Source organism: Rattus norvegicus, chromosome 5 (genome assembly GCF_021556685.1).
Source record: "Rattus norvegicus strain SHRSP/BbbUtx chromosome 5, alternate assembly SHRSP_T2T, whole genome shotgun sequence".
Taxonomy (NCBI): Eukaryota; Metazoa; Chordata; class Mammalia; order Rodentia; family Muridae; genus Rattus; species Rattus norvegicus.
In genome coordinates this window covers 159,629,995-159,652,794 of record NC_141538.1, presented here as the reverse complement: position 1 = coordinate 159,652,794, position 22,800 = coordinate 159,629,995, and the positions used below count along the sequence as shown (strand labels likewise).

Sequence of the window (22,800 nt, the reverse complement as noted above, 5' to 3'; positions counted from 1 at the left end):
CACTTATTTTTTTTTCTTTTTTTCTTATTGGGGACCAAACCCAGGGCCTTGCGCTTGCTAGGCAAGCGCTCTACCACTGAGCTAAATCCCCAACCCCACTTATTTTTATTTTACACATATGAATCATATATATATGTATGTGTATGTATATATACACCACATGTATGCCTGGTGCCCATGGGGGCCAGAAGATGGTATCAGATCCCTCGAATTGAAGTTATGGATGGTTATGAACCACCAAGTAGGCCCTGACAGAGCCTGGGTCCTCTGAAAGAGCATCACAAGCTCCGAGCCTCAGAGCCAGCTCTCCAGCCCGCCCAAGACTCAAGTTTTTTGTTTTTTTGTTTTTTGTTTTTTTTTCGGAGCTGGGGACCGAACCCAGGGCCTTGCGCTTGCTAGGCAAGCGCTCTACCACTGAGCCAAATCCCCAACCCCAAGACTCAAGTTTTTTAAACACCGTTTATGTGTTTGCCTGCGTTTATGTCTGTGTACCACATGTGTGTCTGGTGTTCTTGGAGGCCAGGAGAGGGCATCAGACCCCCTGGCACCAGAGCTACGGAAGGTTGGGAGCTGCCATGTGGGTGCTGGGAACGGAACTCTTTGAGTCTTTTCTCTGCAAGAGCAGCAAGTGCTTTGAACCTGTGAGCCAGCTCTCCAACCCTGCTTAACAAGACATGAAGAGAATTCTGTGTGCTGTGTGTGTGTGTGTGTGTGTGTGTGTGTGTGTTTCTGTGTGTGAGTGTATGTGAGTATAAGTGTGTGTGTGTGAGTGTGTGAGTGTGAGTGTGTGACAGTGTGTTTCTGTGTGTGTGAGTGTGTCTGTGAGTGTCTGTGAGCATGTTGTGTGAATGTATGTGTGAGTGAGTATGTGTGTATGTGTGTGTGTATCTGTGAGTGTGTGTGAGTGCATGTGAGTGTGTGTGAGTGTGTGTGAGTGTGTGTGAGTATGAGCATATGTGAGTGTGTTGTGTGAGTGTGTGAGTATGAGCGTGTGTGAGTGTGTTGTGTGAGTGTGTGTGAGTGTGTCTGTGAGTGTCTGTGAGTGTGTTGTGTGAATGTACGTGTGAGTATGTGTGTGTATGTGTGTGTGCATCTGTGAGTGTTTGTGAGTGCATGTGAGTGTGTGTGAGTGTGTGTGAGTGTTTGTGTGAATCTGTGAGTGTGTGTGTGAGTGTGTGAGTGTGTTGTATGAGTGTGTGAGTGTATTGTGAGTATGTGTGTGAGTATGTGTGTGTGAGTATGTGAGTGTGTGTGAGTGTGTGTGAGTGTAAGTGTGTGTGAGAGTGTGTTTCTGTGTGTATGAGTGTCTGTGAGTGTGTGTGAGTGTGTTGTGTGAGTGTATGTGTGAGTGAGTGTGTGTGAGTGTGTGTGAGTATGAGTGTGTATGAGTGTGAGCGTGTGTGAGAGTGTGTTTCTGTGTGTATGAGTGTGTGTGTGAGTGTGTGTGCGTGTGCTGTGTGAGTGTATGTGTGAGTGAGTGAGTGTGTGTGTATGTGTGTGTGTGTGTTGGGGGGGTTGGTTACAACAGATTGTGCTAGGGCAACTGGACATACCTCACACAAAACAACAAAGCTCTCCCTCTACTGCACACCTGCACAGCATTCACCATTCACTCACAAGGAGAACGGGGCCCTCAGGGCTACAATTACTGCCCTATATCACAAGCATGTGACAGCAGGGTGCGACTGCTCTGGCCCATAATCCCAGCACTTGGGAGGTAGAGGTGGGAGGACTGGAAACTCAAGGTCATTCTCAACTACCGGAAAATTTGTCTCCAAGCTGGAGACACGCCGTTAATCCCAGCACCCAGGAGACAGAGGCAGGCAGATCTCTGTGAGTTTGAGGCTAACCTGGTCTACAAAGTGAGTCCAGGACACCCAGAACTGCACAGAGAAACCCTGTTTCAGGTTTTTTTTTTTTTTTTTTTTTTTCGGAGCTGGGGACCGAACCCAGGGCCTTGCGCTTGCTAGGCAAGCACTCTACCACTGAGCTAAATCCCCAACCAGAAATCCTGTTTCAAAAAGCCCAAAAACAACAAAAAAGTCTCCAAACCACATCGACATCAAAAGAAGTTATATGAACCCCACCTGCCTGCCACCACTGGAGCTTCTGGCAAGGAGACAGTTGAATGCACACCAGAGAGAGGTCCCTCACCAGAGCTAGCTTCAATCCCACCTCAGCTTGGACTAGTTTTCCAAAGTCTGAAGATATTTATAAAATACATGTGTTTGTTTATTGTGTGTATGTAGAAGCTGGATGACATTGGGGAATTCTCTCCTTCCTCTATGTGAGTCCTGGGATCAAACTCGGCCATTGGGCTTTTCATCAGGTGTATTTACCCAAAGAGCCATCTTGCTGTCCCAAGTGTGAGAAGTCTGCTCCTGTCATTTGAATCACCCAATCTGTGGTATTTTTGTTACCGCAGTCTGAATGAAGACAATGTCATTAGTCACTAGAAACTATAAACCACAGTGAAATTCCATTTCACACCCACTAAAATGGCGGTAATCAAAGGGACAGGCAATGACAAGTGTGGCTGAGGCTGCGTGCAGGGGAGACTGGAACCCTCTCTATCACGATAGGATGGAAATCAATGTGTGGTCTCACAGCATCAAGCATTTCCTCTCCCTGTAGTATGTCAGAGAATAAAAACATGTTCCTGTAAGGCTTAGACACCTGCAGGTGGGTCATGCCTGTGGGCCAGCGCTTGGGAAGCTGAGGCAGGAGGACAGAAAGTGAAACCTGGTCTCAATAACAAAATCCAGGCCTGTGGATGATGGCCAAGGTGAGTAAGGGGGCTTCCCGCACAGGTGGGTAAGGGGCTGACCACACAAGTGGATAAGGGGCTTCCTACATAGGTGGGTAAGGGGCTTCCCACACAGGTGGGTAAGGAGCTGACCACACAGGTGAGTAAGGGGCTGCCCACACAGGTGGGTAAGGGGCTGACCACAGGTGGGTAAGGGGCTGACCACACAGGTGGGTAAGGGGCTGCCCAGACAAGTGGGTAAGGGGCTGACCACACAGGTGGGTAAGGGGCTGCCCACACAGGTGGGTAAGGAGCTGACCACACAGGTGGGTAAGGGGCTGCCCACACAGGTGGGTAAGGGGCTGCCCACACAGGTGGATAAGGGGCTTCCTACATAAGTGGGTAAGGGGCTTCCCACACAGGTGGGTAAGGAGCTGACCACACAGGTGGGTAAGGGGCTGCCCAGACAGGTGGGTAAGGGGCTGACCACACAGGTGGGTAAGGAGCTGACCACACAGGTGGGTAAGGGGCTGATCACACAGGTGGGTAAGGGGCTGACCACACAGGCCTGAAGAACTGAGCTGCATTCCAAGAACCTGCTTGGTAGAGGCACAGAGCCAAATCATGAGAATTGTCCTCTGCCCTCCACATACACTCACCACATGTATGATACAATACACACACACACACACTCTCTCTCTCTTTCATACACATACGCATACACATATATACACACACTCTCTTTCACACACACACATATATACACACTCTTTCACACACACATACTCATACGCACATACATACAAACACACTCATATACACACATACTCTCATCTCACACACAAATACCATAACATATACACAGATACCACACACAATATAACATATACAGGCACACACACACATCATAACTCACACACAGACACCACATACATAATATCACTTATTCTGACACACACAGACTCAAACTCATAGACAGACTCACACACTCACAGAGACAAACACTCACATACACACACTTACACATACACACTCAGACACACTCACATACACACACAGAGAAACACACTCACATATACACAGAGACACACACGGGGTTGGGGATTTAGCTCAGTGGTAGAGCGCTTGCCTAGCAAGCACAAGGCCCTGGGTTCGTTCCTCAGCTCCAGAAAACAAAACAAAACAAAACACAGAGACACATGCTAACACATACAGATAGACAGGCCCACACTCACATACACACAAATCCAAACTCACACACACACACACACACACACACACACACACACACACACACACACTGAGCAAGAAGAGCTGGACTTGGGGACACACGTCTTTAAGCAGCACAGATACTGAGGAGTCTGGAGCCTTAGCACATCAAACCCTGCCAGGGCTATGGAGTCCAAGGCCAGCCTCGGCAACTTGATGAGACCCCCACCTAAAACAAAAAGTGAAACGGAGGCTGTGGACATAGCTGTGGCCTAGCCTGAACTAAGCCCCAGGTACCATCCCCAAGACCCAAAGCAAACAACACTGAAAGCAGCATACCAAAGCAGGCTCTGAGACACCACAGGTGACCACGGAAAGCTGGGGCAAGCAAATGTCGTGTGCTGTAGGCGCATTTCTGTCGGTCCCACGGTTCTTCACATATTTGCTGGAGTTAAAAGTTTTATTCACTGAGCCTCTCACCCACCAGAGTGGTAAGAGATGGGTTCTCTTGCTTACTGCCTCACATGGCACGAGGCCAAGCACCCAGTCATCATGGAGTTCTGCTCCTGTCAAGGAATCCGCCTGGCTCACAGATGCCACTGCTACAAGCAGGCACTTTGGTTTTAGGCTTCCTAACACCCCAAATACCCACCACTGGAGATTCGTTGTGTCCCACAATGGACACAACAAAGTCATAGGAACCCAGGGCTGCCCACTAGAAGGATGCCAGACAAGGACTGAGATCCCCTTACACCCTGAGTCCATCTCCGCTGCTCCCAGACATGGCTCTGCTCTCCTCAACACAACACGATTGACTGCCCCTGAGAGGCCTCCATATTGGAGACACCGGAAGTGAGTCCACCAGCCACAACAGCACCACGTTCTCCAACCTTCCACTGGCTGTCCCTAGGATGACGGATTGGGAATGGGAGTTGTGGGTAAGCTCTACCCAGGCAGCTACACCAAATAGCCAGTGACTAATAAACACATCTCCTGCCAGCTCATCCCGGCCTCCATTGACCAACCTTTAACAGAAGAATCAAAGGGAAGTTCAAGCCACCCTCTCTTGGCTATGACACATCCAGCATCCATCCATCCCCTTTCCCTAACGGTCCACCATACCTCCTCTCAAGGCTTTTCCTGCACTACCTCTCCCAGCTGTTCTGATTAGTTTAAAAACATTACTCTTTTTTTTTTCCGGAGCTGGGGACCGAACCCAGGGCCTTGCGCTTGCTAGGCAAGCGCTCTACCACTGAGCTAAATCCCCAACCCCAAAAACATTACTCTTTTTAATCTATCCTCCGCCCCCTTTGTCTCGTAAGGCCTCTTCATGTCCCATCCTACTTGTTCCTGTAACATCACTGTCCCCAAGCCAGCCAGTGTTAACCCTCCTGCTCTTGTCTGATGGTAACTAATATTACCAGTGCCAGAATTCACCCCCCTTTCCAAGGTTTCTGCACTCCATATTAATTGTTCCCCAAGTTTATCCCTATGACTATAACTGGAGGGGGCTGAGAGAAAAGGGACGTCTTCATCCCTCCCATTGCACTGGCTCTCAATGTCTCGCCGGGAACCACTGGAGCAGCCTTCGTTCAAACACACTGTCTGGCTGGCGACTTCAGGATAAGTTTGACCAGGCCATGGCTCCCACCGACAAAACCAGAGACCCCGGGACTTAGTGGCTGCTGAACAGGGAGCGAGGTGCCTTTTGGGGGAGGGATGTTGCTTCTGTGTTGGTGAATCTGGACTGATGGGACAGAATATGCAAAAGCTCAGAGACCTGTGTGGAGGACTCTAGGCAGGCACCCTTACCTTATGGTACGAAGACTCCCCTCCCCACCCTACTCCCCCCACTCCCGAGTGGATTGGCTCCTCCCCATCCCGGTTTCTGCCTTGGCTATCAGAACCTTCTTCCTGACACTCTGCCTCATCAAATTTCGAAAAGCACAGATAAGTAACATTGTAAAACATCAGTTTCTGGTTCAATACCAAGCCACTCTCAACCTAGGGGCCAACGACTATGTTGATGTCCCCCTTTATAAAACTTAGAAAAGGGAGGTGTGGGTCCGGGGAGCCGAGGGAGCAGGAGAGGAGCAGCCTTGCAGCAAACGTGGATCTGAGGAGTAATCAAATCCCAGAAGTCTCACCCTGGGATGGGCAAGAGCAGGATCACTGCCTCCTCTTTCCCCCGGGGCCTGCATATCCTGGTCCTAGCAGCCCTGAGCACACCCACCTTTGCCATACTGGGGGAGGTCACATAGTAGGTGGCCAACTTCCATTCCCTTTGTAAGATCATGTCCTCCTCACGCAAACAAGCCATCTTCATTTCCCTTGTCAGTGATGTACACTCACCCCGAGAGCCCCCCACTCACCCCTCAAAGGTTATATAGCCTTTGTTCACCACCCTCCCCCACCCCCAATTAAACAAGCTGTCTCACTGAAGCCTGTCTCCCAAGAGTCTATTCTGGGGCTGGAGACATGGCTCAGTGGTTAAGAGCACCGACTGCGGGGTTGGGGATTTAGCTCAGTGGTAGAGCGCTTGCCTAGGAAGCGCAAGGCCCTGGGTTCGGTCCCCAGCTCCGAAAAAAAGAACAAAAAAAAAAAGAGCACCGACTGCTCTTCCAGAGATCCTGAGTTCAAATCCCAGCAACCACATGGTGGCTCACAACCATCTGTAATGGGATCTGATGCCCTATTCTGGTGTGTCTGAAGACAGCTACAGTATACTTATATATAGTAAATAAATAAATCTTAAAAAAAAAAAAAAAAGAGTCTATTCTGTCAGGATCCATGGTCACGATGGATGGTGGTCGCCCTGTGTGGGCAGGGAAGCAGGAAAGGCAGTGTCTGTCTTCTGTCTTTTTTCTATGGAGCCTTGGCTCCTGGGCCGGGTCATCTCTTGGCATTTGGAGCAGACCCCTGGGTGATTTCAGAGCCACCAACCAGAAGAAAATGAAGCCACAGTGTCATCTCTGGATCCTCTATACTTCTGTGCAGTCTCCCCAAGCCCTGCAAATATCCACTCCACTATGCTATGGGGTCTCCGGTCACTCAGTCCCCAGCCCATCCTCTCAGGGACCTCCCCTGAGACATCTCCCATCCTCCCCAGCCTCCTACCCCTGTTTCCAGCCTCCCTCACCCCAGCCCTCCTCCCCTGAAGTCTGTCTCTCCCCTGGTGGCTCCAGTGGTTTGGATACCCTTAGCTCTAGTTACCCGCATGACCTCACTTTTCCCACCACACACACACACACACACACACACACACACACACACACACACACTGTTACACACAAATTCACAGTGAGTTCATACAAACACACAAGAACACACACAATGCACACACAAACACGCACACACTGTAGTACTCGAGTGCTCGAGTGCATGTACGCGTGCGTGCACACACACACACACACACACACACACACACACACACACACATCCCTTCTGGGTGTCTTGCTAGATCTAAGGCACCCTTGACTCCTCCCATGGTCCCCAGTCAGGAGCCTGCCTACCCCATCAGGTTGGGGAAAGGGGAGGGAACAGAGACTAAACTTACAAGGGGTCAGACAAGCTGGGCTTGCACAGGGTTCAGCTTGCCCATACTCTGCAAAACCCCTCTTCCAGTACCTGCTTTCTGCTGGGGAGCTGAAGAACCTGGGTGTATGTAGGGCAAGATCTTCCCACTCCTGAGGAACTGACTGACAGCCTCCACATTCAGGGCTTTCTGCGAAGGAAGCAAATTTGCTGGGGATTGGAGACTCGGGTCCAGACAACTCAGCCGTCATTGCCCAGTGAAACTCTGGCATGTGCCTCAGTTTCTTCCTCTGGAAACCCGAGTCCTAGTGCCAGTCTGGTGGTGTTGCTGGCAAGTTACAGGCACCGGGCAGTGATGATGGGTAGATGCCCCCAGTTCTGGGCCCTGGGCACCTCTCTAGTTATCCTTCCACTTGTGGCCTGTGTCCAGGAGAGCTTCCCAGCAGACTTGGGGGGTCGGAGGGAAGGGGTAACCAGCCTTCTGCCTTTTAATTTAGATTCCTGGGTTTATGGCAGGAAGCACGGACTGACTGACGCTGTAATTAAGGCGATTCCTGAAGCCAGAGGAGGCAGAGAGAGGAGCTCGGTAGAAGGCTGTTTCCCACATCTCTCTCCCTCTCTCCAGCCCAAGTCCCAACCCCAGAGCTTCAGCAACCACTTCTGCCTCAGCTCTACGGCACAGACACCGTTCTGCATCCCAGAGAAGCAGAGTTGTGCGTGACTGCACACCAAAGGTCACACTGCACATGCGTGCGTCTCCCCTCCGACACCTGCAGCCGTCTAGCCCAGGAGTGCAGGGAGGGTTCAGACCCTGAAACTAAAGGGTCTGTCTTCACTGAGAGCACCCAACCCCCAGTCCACATTCCTGAGGAGTCTGGGCAGAGTCTGGTCAGGACTACTGTGGGAGGGGCAGATCCCATCCAGGGTCAAGAGCAGGGCAGGAGTTTAGGGCTGAGTACCCTGTCTGCTGCAGAAGCCTGCCAGACTACACCTGTGCCAGGAGACCTGGGGGCTCAGCGTCTCCTACAGGTTCTCCCATCCACGGGCCCAAGAGCTGAAGCTTAGACTGTCTGTAGGGCACTGGTCCTCACGGTTTTCCTCCGTATAAGAGCCATCGGAAGAGAGCGACTGTCTTCCAGAAGGGTGTTCTCTCCCACAGGGCACATACACCAGGCTTTTACCTCCCAACTTCTCATTCCCTCTTCCTTCCTTGTCCTCCCAGGCTCTATGCCCTTCAGCAACTCGTGCCCCCTGTGGGCCTCTGAGTTAGGAATTAGTGATCTGGGCTTGACCAGTGGCTCAGGCCTAGAGTCCCAGGTACCTGGAAGGTTGAAGCTTGAAAGTTCAAGTCCCGTACAACAGAGATGCTGCTACCCCGAAATAAAAGGTTTGAGGGCTGAGCAGTTGGCGAGATGGCCCAGGAGGTGAAGGAGCTTGCTGCCAAGTCTGATGACCTGAGTTCGAATCCCAGAACCCTCATGGTGGGAGAGAGACCTGACTTCCCCAGATTGTCTTCTGATCTTCACATAGGTACCGTGACAGGCATGTGTACACACACACACACACACACACACACACACACACACACGCGCGCGCGCGCGCGTGCAAATAAGTAAATGTAATTTTTTAAAAAAAGAAGGCTATGAAGACAGTTTAGTATACACAAGTTTCCAGGTTCAATCCCCAGTTCTGCAAAGAGAGGCATGGACAGACTTAGGATTTCTAATTTCATAATCTGATATCAATCCCGAAATACATTATCAGGCACAAAGCCACAGAACAGCTGAGGGGAGGGAAGGCCCAGAGCACGTGGGACTTGATCAGCTTCCAACTGGCTGGGGACATTTTGACTTGAATTACTTAGTGTTCGTCATGGGGTTTGGGGTCCAACCTGAGGGTGAGCTGTTTTGGGAGGTGAGTGTCCATGTGTGTCACAGTGGGCTGGGTCTGCTACTGTGGAGGGTTGCCTGGTGGGCAGCGCAGCCTAAACTCCATGGAGTGAACCCTGGGGTCTGGGTCCTCAAATGTAGGCTGGGGGGAAGGAGGGAGGGCTAGGCATTCCATAGGCTGGGGAGAAAGGGGGCTTTGTTCCCTGAAACCGAGCCACCCCCAGCCTCCTTGCATGCCCAGGCACTCTGCCAATGACAGAGAAGCCCACACCATGGCAGTGGGGAAGCCAAGGCTCCTGCTGGAGCCACAGTCCTTGGCAGCTCCCAGCCACTGCACCTCCTCACATCTAAGGCCTGGATAGGTACAGCAGAGGGCACAGGTGCTACCCAGGAGCCCAAGAGAGATGGAGTCGGGCTTGTCGTGAACTGTGGCGGCTCCTGGCATCAGCGAGGGGGTGGGGTAAGGAGTGCTGGCCTGCCTTGGCCAGTTCCACACTGTCCTCGATGCATAAGTGGTAAACTGAGGCTCAGAGAAGGACCAAGCACAAAGGGAAAAAAAGCCACAAGGTCAAGCTGGAGACTCTGAAGACCCACTCGTTCCTCCTCCCAGCTGTGGGGAGCAAACAGATTTCTGGGGAAGATGGGACACCAAGCTTTGTCCTTTTCTGAGGTGTCAGAGTGGCCATGTCTGGCAAGGGTGAAGCCAGTACCCTCTATGCTTATGGAGTTAGCTCTTGGTCTGTGTTTAAAAGTGTTTCTTGGGGTTGGGGATTTAGCTCAGTGGTAGAGCGCTTGCCTAGCAAGCACAAGGCCCTGGGTTCGGTCCCCAACTCCAAAAAAAAGAAAAAAGAAAAAAAAAGTGTTTCTTGATGTCGGGGTAGCAGGTCCCTGATATGTTCCCCTACTAGGCTCTCTTCCTTAAGCTGCCTCCCCCAGGACTCTCAAAGACTTTTGCTCTCTGGCTTTTGACTGTTCTTTTTCTTGATCTAAGGGCTGGGATTCCCTGGGGCTCCCCCTTCCTTCCGTGAGCAGAGTACTGGAGAGCTGGTGGTGGGCTCTGGACTCTGCCTGCAACTTCTTCCTCAGCTGTTGACCCTAGCTTTGTGTGTGTGTGTGTGTGTGTGTGAGAGAGAGAGAGAGAGAGAGAGAGAGAGAGAGAGAGAGAGTGTGTGTGTGTGTGAGTGTGTGTCTGTGTGTGTGTTGGGAAGCTTATGACAGCCCACAGTGGTGGTGGCCAGGCCTTGTCCTGACCTGGAGGCCCAGCTGGGGGTGGGGAGAGCACACTTTGGAATGCATAACCCTTGTGCCCACCCCTTCTTCAGACACGGTTAGAGCACAAAGTGCCTTCCTTTGTCCAGACCTCGGCTTAATAGGATTGGGCAGGGTAGAGAGTGGGCCTCTCTGGTGGGGCGGACTTGCCCCGCATAGCCACAATGGGGCCCTGTGACATCACTCTGCCCCCTGCCGTGATTAGGGACTGTTCTAATGGCCTTCCCCAGACTAGGGTTGGGCAGAGGGCTGGGGACTGGGCCATGGGGGTGAAATGGGACACCTGCATCTTGGAGCTAGGCCTAGGCTGGATAGTACAAAGGACAGTACACACACACACACACACACACACACACACACACAAAACGTTCAGAAGTCAGTTGTTCAGAAGAGGTGATGTCCAGTTCTGCAGGCTGTCCGTTAAGCTGCTGTCATATAAACATGGCGGGCAGCAGAAGGCTTCACAAAGGCTTCTTGGGGTAGAGGCATTAGGGTATGGGGACAGTTTCTAGGCCTACGGGGGGTGGGGTGGAGGGCACTTTGCAGGGGGAGGTTGTCCTGGGGAGTTAGTGTGAGTCAGGAGACAGTGGAGAGCAGTGAGTCTGGGAGCTGTAACTAGATGCAGACATTGTGATTGGCCAGGAGCCCCTGGACCTCGGCCCTGATGGAGAAGGGAGAGGGGCCTGGCCATCCAGCAGGAGCCCTGGTCCTGAGCTGCCAGACTCTGCCAGACCAGTGTGGAAACTTCATGGCTTGGCCTGAACTGCAGCCTGGGAATGTGATGAGGCTGCAGAAATGAGGCCTGGACCCAGAGGGAGGCAGGGGCCCTGGCCTCAGCAGGGTGCCTGTAGCTTTCCAGAACCAGGGCCTGCTTCACTCATGGCCTACAGTTTCAGAATGAGGCCAGAGTGGGTCCTGCTGCCTGGGTGCTGAGGATAGGGGTGGTGAGTCTAGGTGGGGGTCACCCTGCACTTCCTCATGCTACCCGAGGGCCCCTTCAAGGGTGAGGAGACTGGAGAGGAAATGCTTCCAGCCTGAGGCCGTTTCCACAGTATTCCAAGAGAAACCACCCAGGCTCCAAATGTCAGAGCAAGCAACAGGGTTGAGTTGGTCCTTGTCAGATCCTGAGGTATCGGTCGCCTCGTACATAGCTGAGGCATTTTGCTCCGACTTCTGTAACCTCACCACACCTTGGTGTTTCCATCTGTAAAATGGAGCAAATGGGTGTCTCAGATAGCTGTAACCCTTTCAGTAAGGCAGTGTGGATGGAGGTGGGGCTGAGGGTGTAAGTTGGTAGGTAGAGTGCTTGTCTGGTATACAGGAAGCCTGGGTTCAATCCCCATTGCTGCCTAAACCAGGACAGGGTGGGAGGGATGCTCATCTGTCACACAGCTCTCAGAGGTGGGGACAGAGATCGTAAGGTCAGCCTCATTCCAAGTTAGAGGAGAGCGTGTGTCTCCTCTTTTGTCTATTGAGAGGCACAGAAAGACTCAATAATGGCTATGGCTCCCACCAGCCAGTGGGAGTTGGATAGGTGGGACCATCCACATAGCATTTACACCCACTCCCTAAATCCACATCTTCAAAGACTGTCCTCTGTATGATGCCAGGTGCCCAAGCCTCCCTCTGTCTCCCTCTCATTTCATTGCTCGCCAAGCAAATGGGTATTGGGGAAGCTGGTGGGGTGTTAGGTTCTCGGCGCTGGTACACCAGACACTGCACACAGCACGGCTGTGCATGAGCCGGGGGAGGGGTGCTGCAAACCCCAGAACTTCATGGACCCACTCTCTTGGTTTCATTGGTTCCAGCCACATTGCTGCTCCCTAGGCCAGCCTGTCCCGGGCGGGCGGAAGTCGCAGCCATAGCTGAAGGGTGGGAAATAGGAAGGAGGGGCAGAGAGCCTGCTGGGTCTGGATTTACTAATTAACTGGGAAAATCTAAGGCGGGTGGTGCCTGGTGAGACTGTTTTAACTTGCTTCCAGACGTGCAGCCTTGGGGGAAGGGGCTCCCCACCCAGCATCCTCTAATTGCAACCTTGGCCTCTATCTGGACGTTGCCGGGCCCATCAAAGGGCTGCCGCAGTCCCTGCAGCCTGGAGCCCAGGAAGGGCAGCTGAGAAGACTGAGGTTGGAGATGCTGGCTGCTCTTTGGGTGGGAAGGCATAGGCCGGTGTCCCAGGGCTGTTGGCAACAGGGTCACTGAAGAGTCAGTATGGTAATGGAGGCGGAGGAGGCTTATCCTAACCAAATGAAGCCCAGGTGTGGAAAAGGTCTCAGCCACACCCACAGATGATAGGTGTCAAGGCAGGACCAGGCTCTTCTGGGGTACACTCTTGTCCCCTCACCTTCCTGGCTTTTCCCTTCCTTATTTAGCCTCAGAGAGTGGCTCTGCCTCTGGACATTCCAGGCTGGGCCGGATGGCCCTCTCTGGTTTCTTTTCCTAAGCCTGGTCCTCTCTCCATTGCCATCACCACCACTACTGTTGAAGTCCCGGAGAGACCTAAAGGGGCTTCAAAGGGCCCTGGATCAAGCCTGGTCTCTGTGCTGGCCTCACTGAGCAGAAACATTAGGAAAGAACCAAATAGCAAGGCATTTGGGGTACCTGGGTGTAGACAGTGCTCAGGAATGTTCTAGAGCTCTCCAGATCTTTGTCTCTGTCCCCCCACACCCCTTTGTTCCTTTGATTTGAGACAGGGTCTCATGTAGCCCAGGCTAGCCTCATGTAGCTCAGGCTAGCCTCCAGCTCCCAATATAGCAGAGATGTTTGAACACCTGATCCCCTCGCCAAATCTATAGGTGTGCGCCACCGAGTCCAAGCGCTTAGACCTTGTTGACGGAGCCCATGGTTGGCAGAGTGGGCAGCCTCCTGTTATGGTGGTTGACGACATCACCCGGGAAGCCGGTCTTAACGTTTCTCCCTAAGAGAACTGAGTGGCTCTGGCAGGTTCCACACTGCCCTGGCCTCAGTATTCAAACTTTTAAAACAGGGTTGGGGATTTAGCTCAGTGGTAGAGCGCTTGCCTAGCAAGCGCAAGGCCCTGGGATCGGTCCCCAGCTCCGAAAAAAAGAAAGAAAAAAAAAAACAACTTTTAAAACAGGCCACCAGCAGCGCTCAACTGGAAGGGTCACTGGACCGATGGAGTGGCGCAGGCCAGGTACTCAGAGTGGGTGGAGGCTGGCAGCCAGGGCTTCCCTTCAGCGCAATGTTTCCCTTTCACCCACATCGCTCTCTGGCAACATCTGTTTGCTTTTAACTGGCAATGTTGACTTTGATCCTTGGTTACAGTGGCACTTGCCGGCTTTCCCCCAACGAAGCTTACTTTTTCTTTGCTTTTTCTTTCTTTTTTTTTTTTTAAAGATTTATTTATTTATTATACGTGAGTACATTGTAGCTGTCTTCAGACACACCAGAAGAGGGCATCAGATCCCATTACAGATGGTTGTGAGCCACCAGGTGTTGCTGGGAATTGAACTCAGGACCTCTGGAAGAGCAGTCAGTGCTCTTAACCCCTAAGCCACCTCTCCAGCCCTCTTTGCTTTTTTCTTGAAAGCCTTACTATACTTCCACACTTCCTTAAGATTTTGTTTCTAGGGGCTGGGGATTTAGCTCAGTGGTAGAGCGCTTACCTAGGAAGCGCAAGGCCCTGGGTTCGGTCCCCAGCTCCAAAAAAAAAGAACCAAAAAAAAAAAAAAAAAAGATTTTGTTTCTAAGCTGGGTGACAGTGATGCACACCTTTCGACCCGGCACTCGGGAGACAGAGGCAGGCTGATCTCTGAGTTCAAGGCCAGTCTGGTCTGAAGTGAGTTATAGGACAGCCAGGGCTACACAGAGAAGCCCTACTGGGGGGAAAAAAGATTTTGTTCTTAATGACTTGTTGAGAGTGTCGGTGAACATAAGGGCAGTTGTCTGTGGAGGCCAGAAGAGGGAGTTGAATCCCCCTGCAGCTGAGGTTATAGCTGCCCTGTGGGTGCTGGGAATTGAACTCATGTTCCCTGCAAAGCATACCACTGAGCCATCTTTCCAGAGCCAACACTTCCTTTCTTTGGAAGAGTCAACAGTCCACCAGCAAGTGAGCAGAGATAGGAGCTCTAGAGAGAATATTAATTATTTGAAAATCTAGATCAATCTGTCTATCTAACCTATCATGTGTCTGTCAATTTTTGAAACAAGGTCTCCCTGTGTAGCCCAGAATGGCCCCAAACTCATGATCCTCCTCTTTCAACTTCCCCAGTGCTAAGATTCCAAGGTATGTCACCATGCTTGCCTCTCCTCCACTTATTTGTTTACTCTACTGTTTATTTGTGCTAGCACGAACTCATGTGTGTTTCTTTCGAACTTTGGGGCCTACAGTGATGTCACCATATTTGCTCACCTTGCCCTAGGTCTGCCCACTGGAGGCTTTGTCACCTTGTCCCTATGCGTCAACAACATGGTTGTCTTCTCTGGAGTCTTTCCCCAGTCTCTGTAGACGCTCCCAGCTCACCTTGGAGTTTCCTAAGGCTGGCTTACTAGTGGCTATAGGGACGTCACTACATGTAGGCTGCCTAGGGGTTGTTTTCATTTAAAAAACAAGTCTTGGGAGGACAAAATGGCTTAGTTTGCAGACATGTGTATGTGGATCTCAGAATCCCAAGGTTGAAGCAAAGAACGGACTCCCAAAAGCAACTGGATTTGCACACAGGCACTGTGGCGTGCACACATCTGTGTTCACACACACTCTACACACAGTAATGACACAAGCGGATAGTATTTCTACTTTTGCCAATTAAAGCGTTCATTGGCATGGGCAGGTAGCCAACGCCCCCTATCATCCCCTTGGCCTCTCCAGTACTTGTACACCCCCCCTCCGTTGGATCTTACAGGTCCTTAGGAAAAGCCTTATGCCCATTGGGTTGAAGGGCAAAAAGTCACACACACGAGGCTGACAGCTTAACTCTGAACTACCTCCTGTTCCCATGCCTGCTCACGGTGGGACATAAGTAGTTACATGGGGATAGAACCTTTGATGATTCTTCAAACTCAAGAACCTAGACTGTCTGTCAGTGGAGACCCTGGCCCTTCTTCTAAAGTGACACGGTCACTCTGGCTAGGTCAGATGAGGGTCAGGCATAGATAGAGATCCTGACTCACCTAGGACACTCAGGTGGTCTAGCCTAGTCTTTTTTTTTTTTTTTCTTTTTGAGCTGGGGACTGAACCCAGGGCCTTGCGCTTGCTAGGCAAGCGCTCTACCACTGAGCTAAATCCCCAACCCCGGTCTAGCCTGGTCTTAACAGGCAGTACCCAGCTGCCCCAAGAGCCCGAGTGTGACACAGGCATATCTCACCTGTGTTGAGTGGGTTAGGACCCAGAGAGGTGTTAGCCGGAGCAAGGAGGAAGGACAACACCCCAGAGCAAGCGGGGTGTCTGCTCGTCTCCCCACAACTCCAGGCTGAGTCAGGAAGCCTGAGCTCCGAGCTTAGCCGACTCTCATGGTGCCACACCCTGCTTAAAACCTCCAATGGCTCCCTCTGGCCGTGGACTTAAAGTCCTCACTGCGGAACCTGCCTTACGAGGCCTGGGAGATCTCTCAGACATTCCACGTCATGCCTTAATAACATCAAATTGCTTGTGGCTCCCTTGCACAACTGTGGTTTCACACCCCCATGCCTGGCTCTGCCTGCCCAGCTTCCTCCAGCTACTTCACTGGTCCCCCACTCCAGGGAAGCTCTGCTCACTTAATCACTCCCCCTGTGCGCGACATCTTCTGAAGTCCCCTGCTATGTGCAACCTGACACAAAAATCCAGTAGAGGGAAATGCTTGGGTTATGAAATGGGGCTTCTGACTTCCCTGGAGGCTTTCGGCTGCTGTGACTTTGGGCAAGTCACTGCCCAAAGTTTCTGAATTTCAGTTTCTTGAGAAAAATGGGGCATTCCTGACCACCCCCCCCTTTCAGTTCGGCTCTGTCTCTATCCTGCTATGTGGCCTCAGGCAAGTTTGGTCATTGGACTTGGCCTCAGTTTTCCTCTTCCATAAAATGGGGATGCCCACAAGAATCCATGAATGCTAAAACCCCAACATGACAAAACTTGTGAAAGGCTTTGTAGCCAGTCCCCCCTCCCCTCCCCCACAACAGCCTCGAACACATGTGGGAAGGGAGGACAGCTGCTCTTGCCTCCTGGCCCTCAGAACCAAGAGATCAAAGGTGATCAGGCCCGCTGGTATGGAGGCCTGGTATGGAGGCCGGGAGCAGGCTCCCTGCCCCCTGCCCACACTTTCTTCAAGGGTGATACAACACCCTCCCTTGTGGAAGCAGTGGATTCCGGGAGTCCCCTTTACCCCCAAAGGCAGAGACAGACCCCCACTGAGCATCCAGGGATGAAAGCCAAGATCAGTTTGAACCATCTGCAACTTTATTCTGGAGCAGAAATAAGTCATTTTCTAACAATAAATATAAAAAAAAATAATAATAAGTTAAGGTTCCAAAAACAAAAACAAAAACCACCCAATAACACAGATCTGTAACACTGACAGCGACAGTTGTCCAAAGGGGCTAGAGACGGGGTGGCTGGGTGGTAAGTCTCCTACAAGTCGGCCAGGCCTCAGCCCGGGAATGTCTGTTGCAGGGTATCCTCTGTCCCCAGCCCTGGCAAGGTCCCTGCCACACACTCATTCTTTCCACAAGTATAAAATATATATTTAAAAAAAACCTCAACACAGCCAAGCATCCTGAGAGGGCCCTAGGAAAGCAAGAAACTGGCCCTCGAGGGCAGAGGGCAGAGCCCTGGGTCTGTAGAAGGCACTGGGAGATTGTTGTGGCCCCACCCAGCCAAGTCCAAAACCTACCCTCTAACTAGAGGTGGGGCTTACAGTGCCCTAGTCATATGGTCCTGGGCTTAGTGCTTAGCCTCAGCTCTTGAGGTGGCTTCTTGGGGAGAAAAGACGGGGAGGTCAGTTTGGAAACTCCCCTCGTGGATATCGACAGTCTTGGCCAAACTCCAGCCTCAGGGGATGCTGGGAGTGCAATGACAACCTGCTAAGTGCTTAGCTGGGTCCTTTGCAGGGGGAAAGGAACCCTGACCAGGCGTTCCCCGGCTCATGCCAGGGTGTCATTCAAGAGTCCCTCTCGCAGAGTCCTCAGGGAGGTGTCGACGAGGAAGTCAGAAATAAATAAAGTTCCAGTGGCCCAGCACCAGGTCGGGAGACCACTGTGGCTCTTCAAGTATTGTTGGTCAAGGTGGGCACGAGGCCCCATCAGACTCAGATAGGAATCCCCACTGTGTTCACTTGGTCTTTGAGTCCCAGCAGGCTGTAGGCAATGCGCTTCTGGTGGCCAGGAAGACGCACTCCGATCCTTTTGATGTCACTGTGGGTAAAGAGGAAGAGAGGGAGAGTCAGGGATAGGGCTGGGAGGCAGAGGCAGAGAGGAAAATCGGACATCGAGGGAAGCTTTGAGGACCTGTGGTGAGGGAATCCAGTTATGGAGGAGGCTGGAGGGTTCATATTCTAACAGGGCCAGCCACCGAGAACTGAGGACATAATACACTCCTGCCTCTTCAATCAAATCTTCCCAGGGGGTCTGGGATAGATGCTCTTTGAATGTGTGTGTATGTATCCATGTTGTATGCCCGAACACACGTGTGTACATGCGTGGGGAGGACACAGCACAACCTTAGGAGCTACCCACTTTATTTTGAGACAGGGTCTCTCGGCAGCGGTGGCAAGCTCCAAGGATCCGCCTCTTCCCTCCTCAGCACCAGGATTCCAAAGGCTGCCACTTCAGTCAGTTTTTGTGTGTGTGTGTGTGTGTGTGTGTGTGTGTATGTGTGTGTGTATGGGGGAGGGATGGGGGAAATGTCGCCCTGTCTCCTTCCTTGCTGGGGAGCCCCAAGTCTTTTCTGTAAGCAGCAGGAGGCTTTTTGGGGACCCTCTAGGAATGTCGTGTGTGTCAAGACCTCCATCCAAGGACTGTCCCTTTCCCTCCATCTCTCATAACCCCGCCCCCCCAGTGGAGACTGGAATGACAAGTAGTCTAAGGCTCTGCTAGACTGCAGTGGGTGAGGCCTGCAGCTCACCAGAGGAAGGTTGCCTTTCTTTGTGGGAATCTTTGGGATAACAGTGTCCTACTGAGGGGTTAGGATTCAGTGCCAGGCTGATGATAGGTCCCAGGGGCCCCACGGGGAAGGGATAGACTGTCCTGGCCTCCCCCCAACCCACCCCCATTTTAGGTAGAACCATGTCGGCTTCCAGGAGCTGTCAGCAGAATGTCTGTTGCTAACTTCAGGAGTTTTCTTCTTCCACTGCCCTCACCCACCAGCCCTAGCTCATGAAAACACCCAGGTTTTTACGGGCCAGCTCTTGGCTGTAATTGGAGCTAATTATATGGTATAAGCTCCAGGAGTTCGAAATGCTGGAGCCACGACTTTCCCACAGACTTGGAAAGAACCGAGCCTTAAGCAGGGATGGGCAGACCCAGGTGGGGAGGAAGGGAGGGAGGGAGCGAGGGAGGGAGAGACTGCTCCCGCTGCAGCAAGAAGGCTGGAAGATAGATAAGGGGGAGAACCTCCAAGCCTACCACCAAAGGGGCTGGGATGTTTTGCATGCCCCTGAAGGGATCACTGTGGGGACCTGGAGAAGCCCTGAGTAGCCAGAAAAGGCAGGGTGCTAGGCAACCGCAAGCTCACTGGGCCTGATCCCACCCTGCACAGCTGAGTAAATGGGTATGTATAAAACACCACTGTAGGGCTTTGCCAATGCCCCACCTTGAGGCCCTCTCCCGGCAGAGCAGTTCCTTTCACAGTCTGGTCATGCCTCGGTGTCCTTCTTACAAAGACATGAGGCTTGGGTGATGTATTCCTAAGCAGTGACCTCCTTCTCCCAACCAACCAACCTACCTACCTACCGACCAAACAAACAAACAGACAGAGACAGACAGACAGACAATCAACCAACCAACCAACCAAACAAACAAACAAACAACCTCCCTTCCTTGAGGCAGGGTCTCGCAGGGCAGTTCTAGCTGGCTTGAGCTCATACTCCAACTCAGAGACCCATTTATCTCCACCTACCCCTCCCCACCCCCGCAGTGCTGGGATTAAAGCCCATCCTTTCTTGACTACAGACAGAACCATGCACACCGGAGTGAGAGTCACAGATAATCCAGGGTCCAAGCTGGTTCCTGTTCCAACCTCAGTTTCCCCCTCGAGTATGAAGAACACATCCCATTAACTCTTGTGCAGAAAGGGAAGAGACACAGTCTACTTCTCTACCCTGTCTCTCCTCTGAGGCAGAAACCTCATGAATGTAAGTACCCATGAACACCTACTGTGTGTGTGTGTGGGGGGGATGTGTGTATGTAAGTGCCTGTGAACACCTACTGTGTGTGTGTAAGTGCCTGTGAACACCTACTATGTGTGTGTTTAAGTGCCTGTGAACACCTACTGTGTGTGTGTGTGGGTGTATGTGTAAGTGCCTGTGAACACCTATTGTGTGTGTGTTTAAGTGCCTGTAAACACCTATTGTGTGTGGGGATGTGTGTGTGTAAGTGCCTGTGAACACCTACTGTGTGCATTGGAGGGGTATAAATAGTCCCCATGTACACCTACTATGGGGTAGGGGGTGGGGAGGCATAATAATCCCCAGTGACTCAAGAGCTGTATCATTCCCATGCAGCAGCTAGATTCTGCTTTTTAAGACCCATCAGGAGTTGTGTGCCTACAGTTTGAGCACTGGCTGCCACATTCTGTAGCTTTGACACTGGGCAGGGCTGGCCTTTGGGCCTGCCATTTTGTTCAAGGTACTGTACAATAAAACATTTTCTGTATTTTCTCAAAAAAGCTATCAAGCTAGAAAGCCAACCAACTCCAACACAGCATGTCGGGCACTTGAGCCCGGGAAGAGCTGGAGGTTGCAGGGGAGAGAGGCAAGGTCCTTTGAAAGGGAGGCTAGAGCAGGAGGAGGCCAGGGTACTGAAGCCTACATCCTGACCCTAGCAGGAAGGGAGCCGATTTCTCTGTCGCAAACCAGCTCCTGTGGGGCTCCATGGCATGGTCAGCACAGTCTGTGGGTTTAAAAAGTGCTCAGATCAACCCCACATCCCCTCAGGGCATCCGAGGCAGGTCTATGAGCCGGTGGGTCTGACCACAGGAGGGAGTGCCAAACAACTTCCGGGCTTTATCCAGAGCCTTTCCAAATAACCCATGAGCATGCACACCGCCGGCTTGTCTGTCCAGGAGCCCGTCCCAGCTCGTGGGAAAGGACTTTGTGAGGGGTGCCCCGGGCTATTCTGGGATATGTCTACGGCCATGTGTTTCCTGTAAACCTGCTCCGTGCCCTCAGCGCTGATCGCAGAAGAAAAGCTGTGCTGTCCCAGGGGAGGGGAGGGAAATACGGGACCTGATGGAATCTGGGGTGGGGGGGAAGGTGGGGGGAGCTGACCCCGGTTGCCAGGGAAATAGAGAGTGACTCAGGATCGAGGGCATAGAACCCTGATTTACAGGATCCTGGGAAGGGCAAAATAGAGGCAATATGGATCAAGGCATCCTGGGCACATCTCAGAACCATGCCCATGGATCCCCACATGGAGAAATGGGTACCAAGGTCCAAGTCGGACCAAATCACTCGCACAGCAGACAGGGGAAATAAATTCAGGTGTTGTCTGCAGAGCCCAAGTGTGAGCCCAGCTGCTGGCTGGCAGAGAGAGCTCTCCTAGGACCTGATGTTTCCCCCTCCATGTTCTTCCTCCTTCCTCTGGTCAGTTTTCCCTGTCTGATTCCCATGACCCACCATTTTCTTGGGCTGGCCACATTCATGGTCAGCAGGCCAGAAGCCAAAGGCCCCGGAGAATGTTTGTGTCTAAGACCAAGAACATCTAGAGCCCAGGAACATGGGAGGCCCGGGTCACCTCCTCCAAACAGTTCCCAAAACCTTCCCACCCCGAGGCCTGTTTCTTCCATGGCCTTGGACACTTGGATCCTGGGCTGTTGGGATCCACAACTATTTTTAGAAGCACAAAGGCTAAGAGGACAATGTTGTGTCCCTCCAGGGACAGAAAGAGCTGCCCCTGCCAAATCTGTTCTGAGAAGGGTCAGGGATGGAGATGGGGTGGGGCGGGTAGGGAGAAGAACTCTGAGGAGAAATAGAACTCTTGAGGAGAAATGTCCAGAGCCAGCAGGGAGTGAATGGCAGGCCAAGAGTCAGCCAGACAGGGAGAGTGGCCTGGAAGGGGATGGCAAGGCTCTGGGTCCTGCTTGGTCAAGGCTATGATCTCTGCCCCAGGTAGGAACGGGGGAATGGGTAACCTTGAGTCTATACTAACTATTGACCTGTTCCCTGCACTGTAGCCCAGGGTGGGCAGATAGACCTTCCGTACATACACGACAGCTTTGGGCTGGCTAGATCTCAGAGTGTCTTCCCCTTGAGGAGGAAGAGACAGGAAGGGGAAGGCACCCAGGAAAGAGATATACGCACACAGACCACAACACACATAAACATACCACATACATACACACACACACACACACACACATCCCATACATACCATAAACACACATGTATATACACACACCCCATACATACATACCACCCACACACACACACACACACACACACACACACACACACACACACACACACAGGCGAGGGGGAGTGACACATAGATCGGAGGCTGTCCCCAGCGGTGAATTGGTAGGCAAAGTCACCAAGGCATCTATCTACTCACTCATTGGACATCTGCACCACTTTCTCGATGGCCGTGTAGCCAGCTACCATGAAGTGTTCCGTATACTGTTGCATTTTGATGCTTTCCAGCCACTCAGACACCGTCCGGAAGGGGACTCCCTCTGAGCCGCTGGTGCTGGGTAGCCGAATGGACACTCTGGGGTGGAAATGCACAGATGAGGGGCTGCTGGACATGTCCTACCCCAAGCACCTACCCCTCTAACTCAGGCAAGGCACACAGTTGGCTGTGTGTCAGCTTCCTCCTCTGAACCATTGAGGAAGCCCCGACAGGAAGAACCCACGGGATTCCAGGCACTACCACTGTTGCTCCATGCCTACCATCGCTAGAAGCACCCGCTACGCCCTCTGGAATTCTGGGTCCTGGAGTCATGGTCCCAGCCTGGCTACCCCGTGTCTCAGTTCCCTGCATAAAGCCCACCTCTGGAAGCTTCAACAA

At 52.1% G+C, this 22,800-nt stretch overlaps 1 protein-coding gene across 1 annotated transcript in view; it reads right to left on the bottom strand.

Moving 5' to 3' along the window:
- Positions 1-17,022: 17,022 nt before the first annotated feature.
- Epha2 (Eph receptor A2) overlaps positions 17,023-22,800 on the bottom strand; it is a 28,334-nt gene continuing 22,556 nt past the window's right edge. The window contains 2 exon segments of the mRNA NM_001108977.1: positions 17,023-17,991; positions 22,345-22,500. Of these exon segments, the coding sequence (NP_001102447.1) occupies positions 17,886-17,991; positions 22,345-22,500 (262 nt within the window). The 3' untranslated portion in view covers positions 17,023-17,885.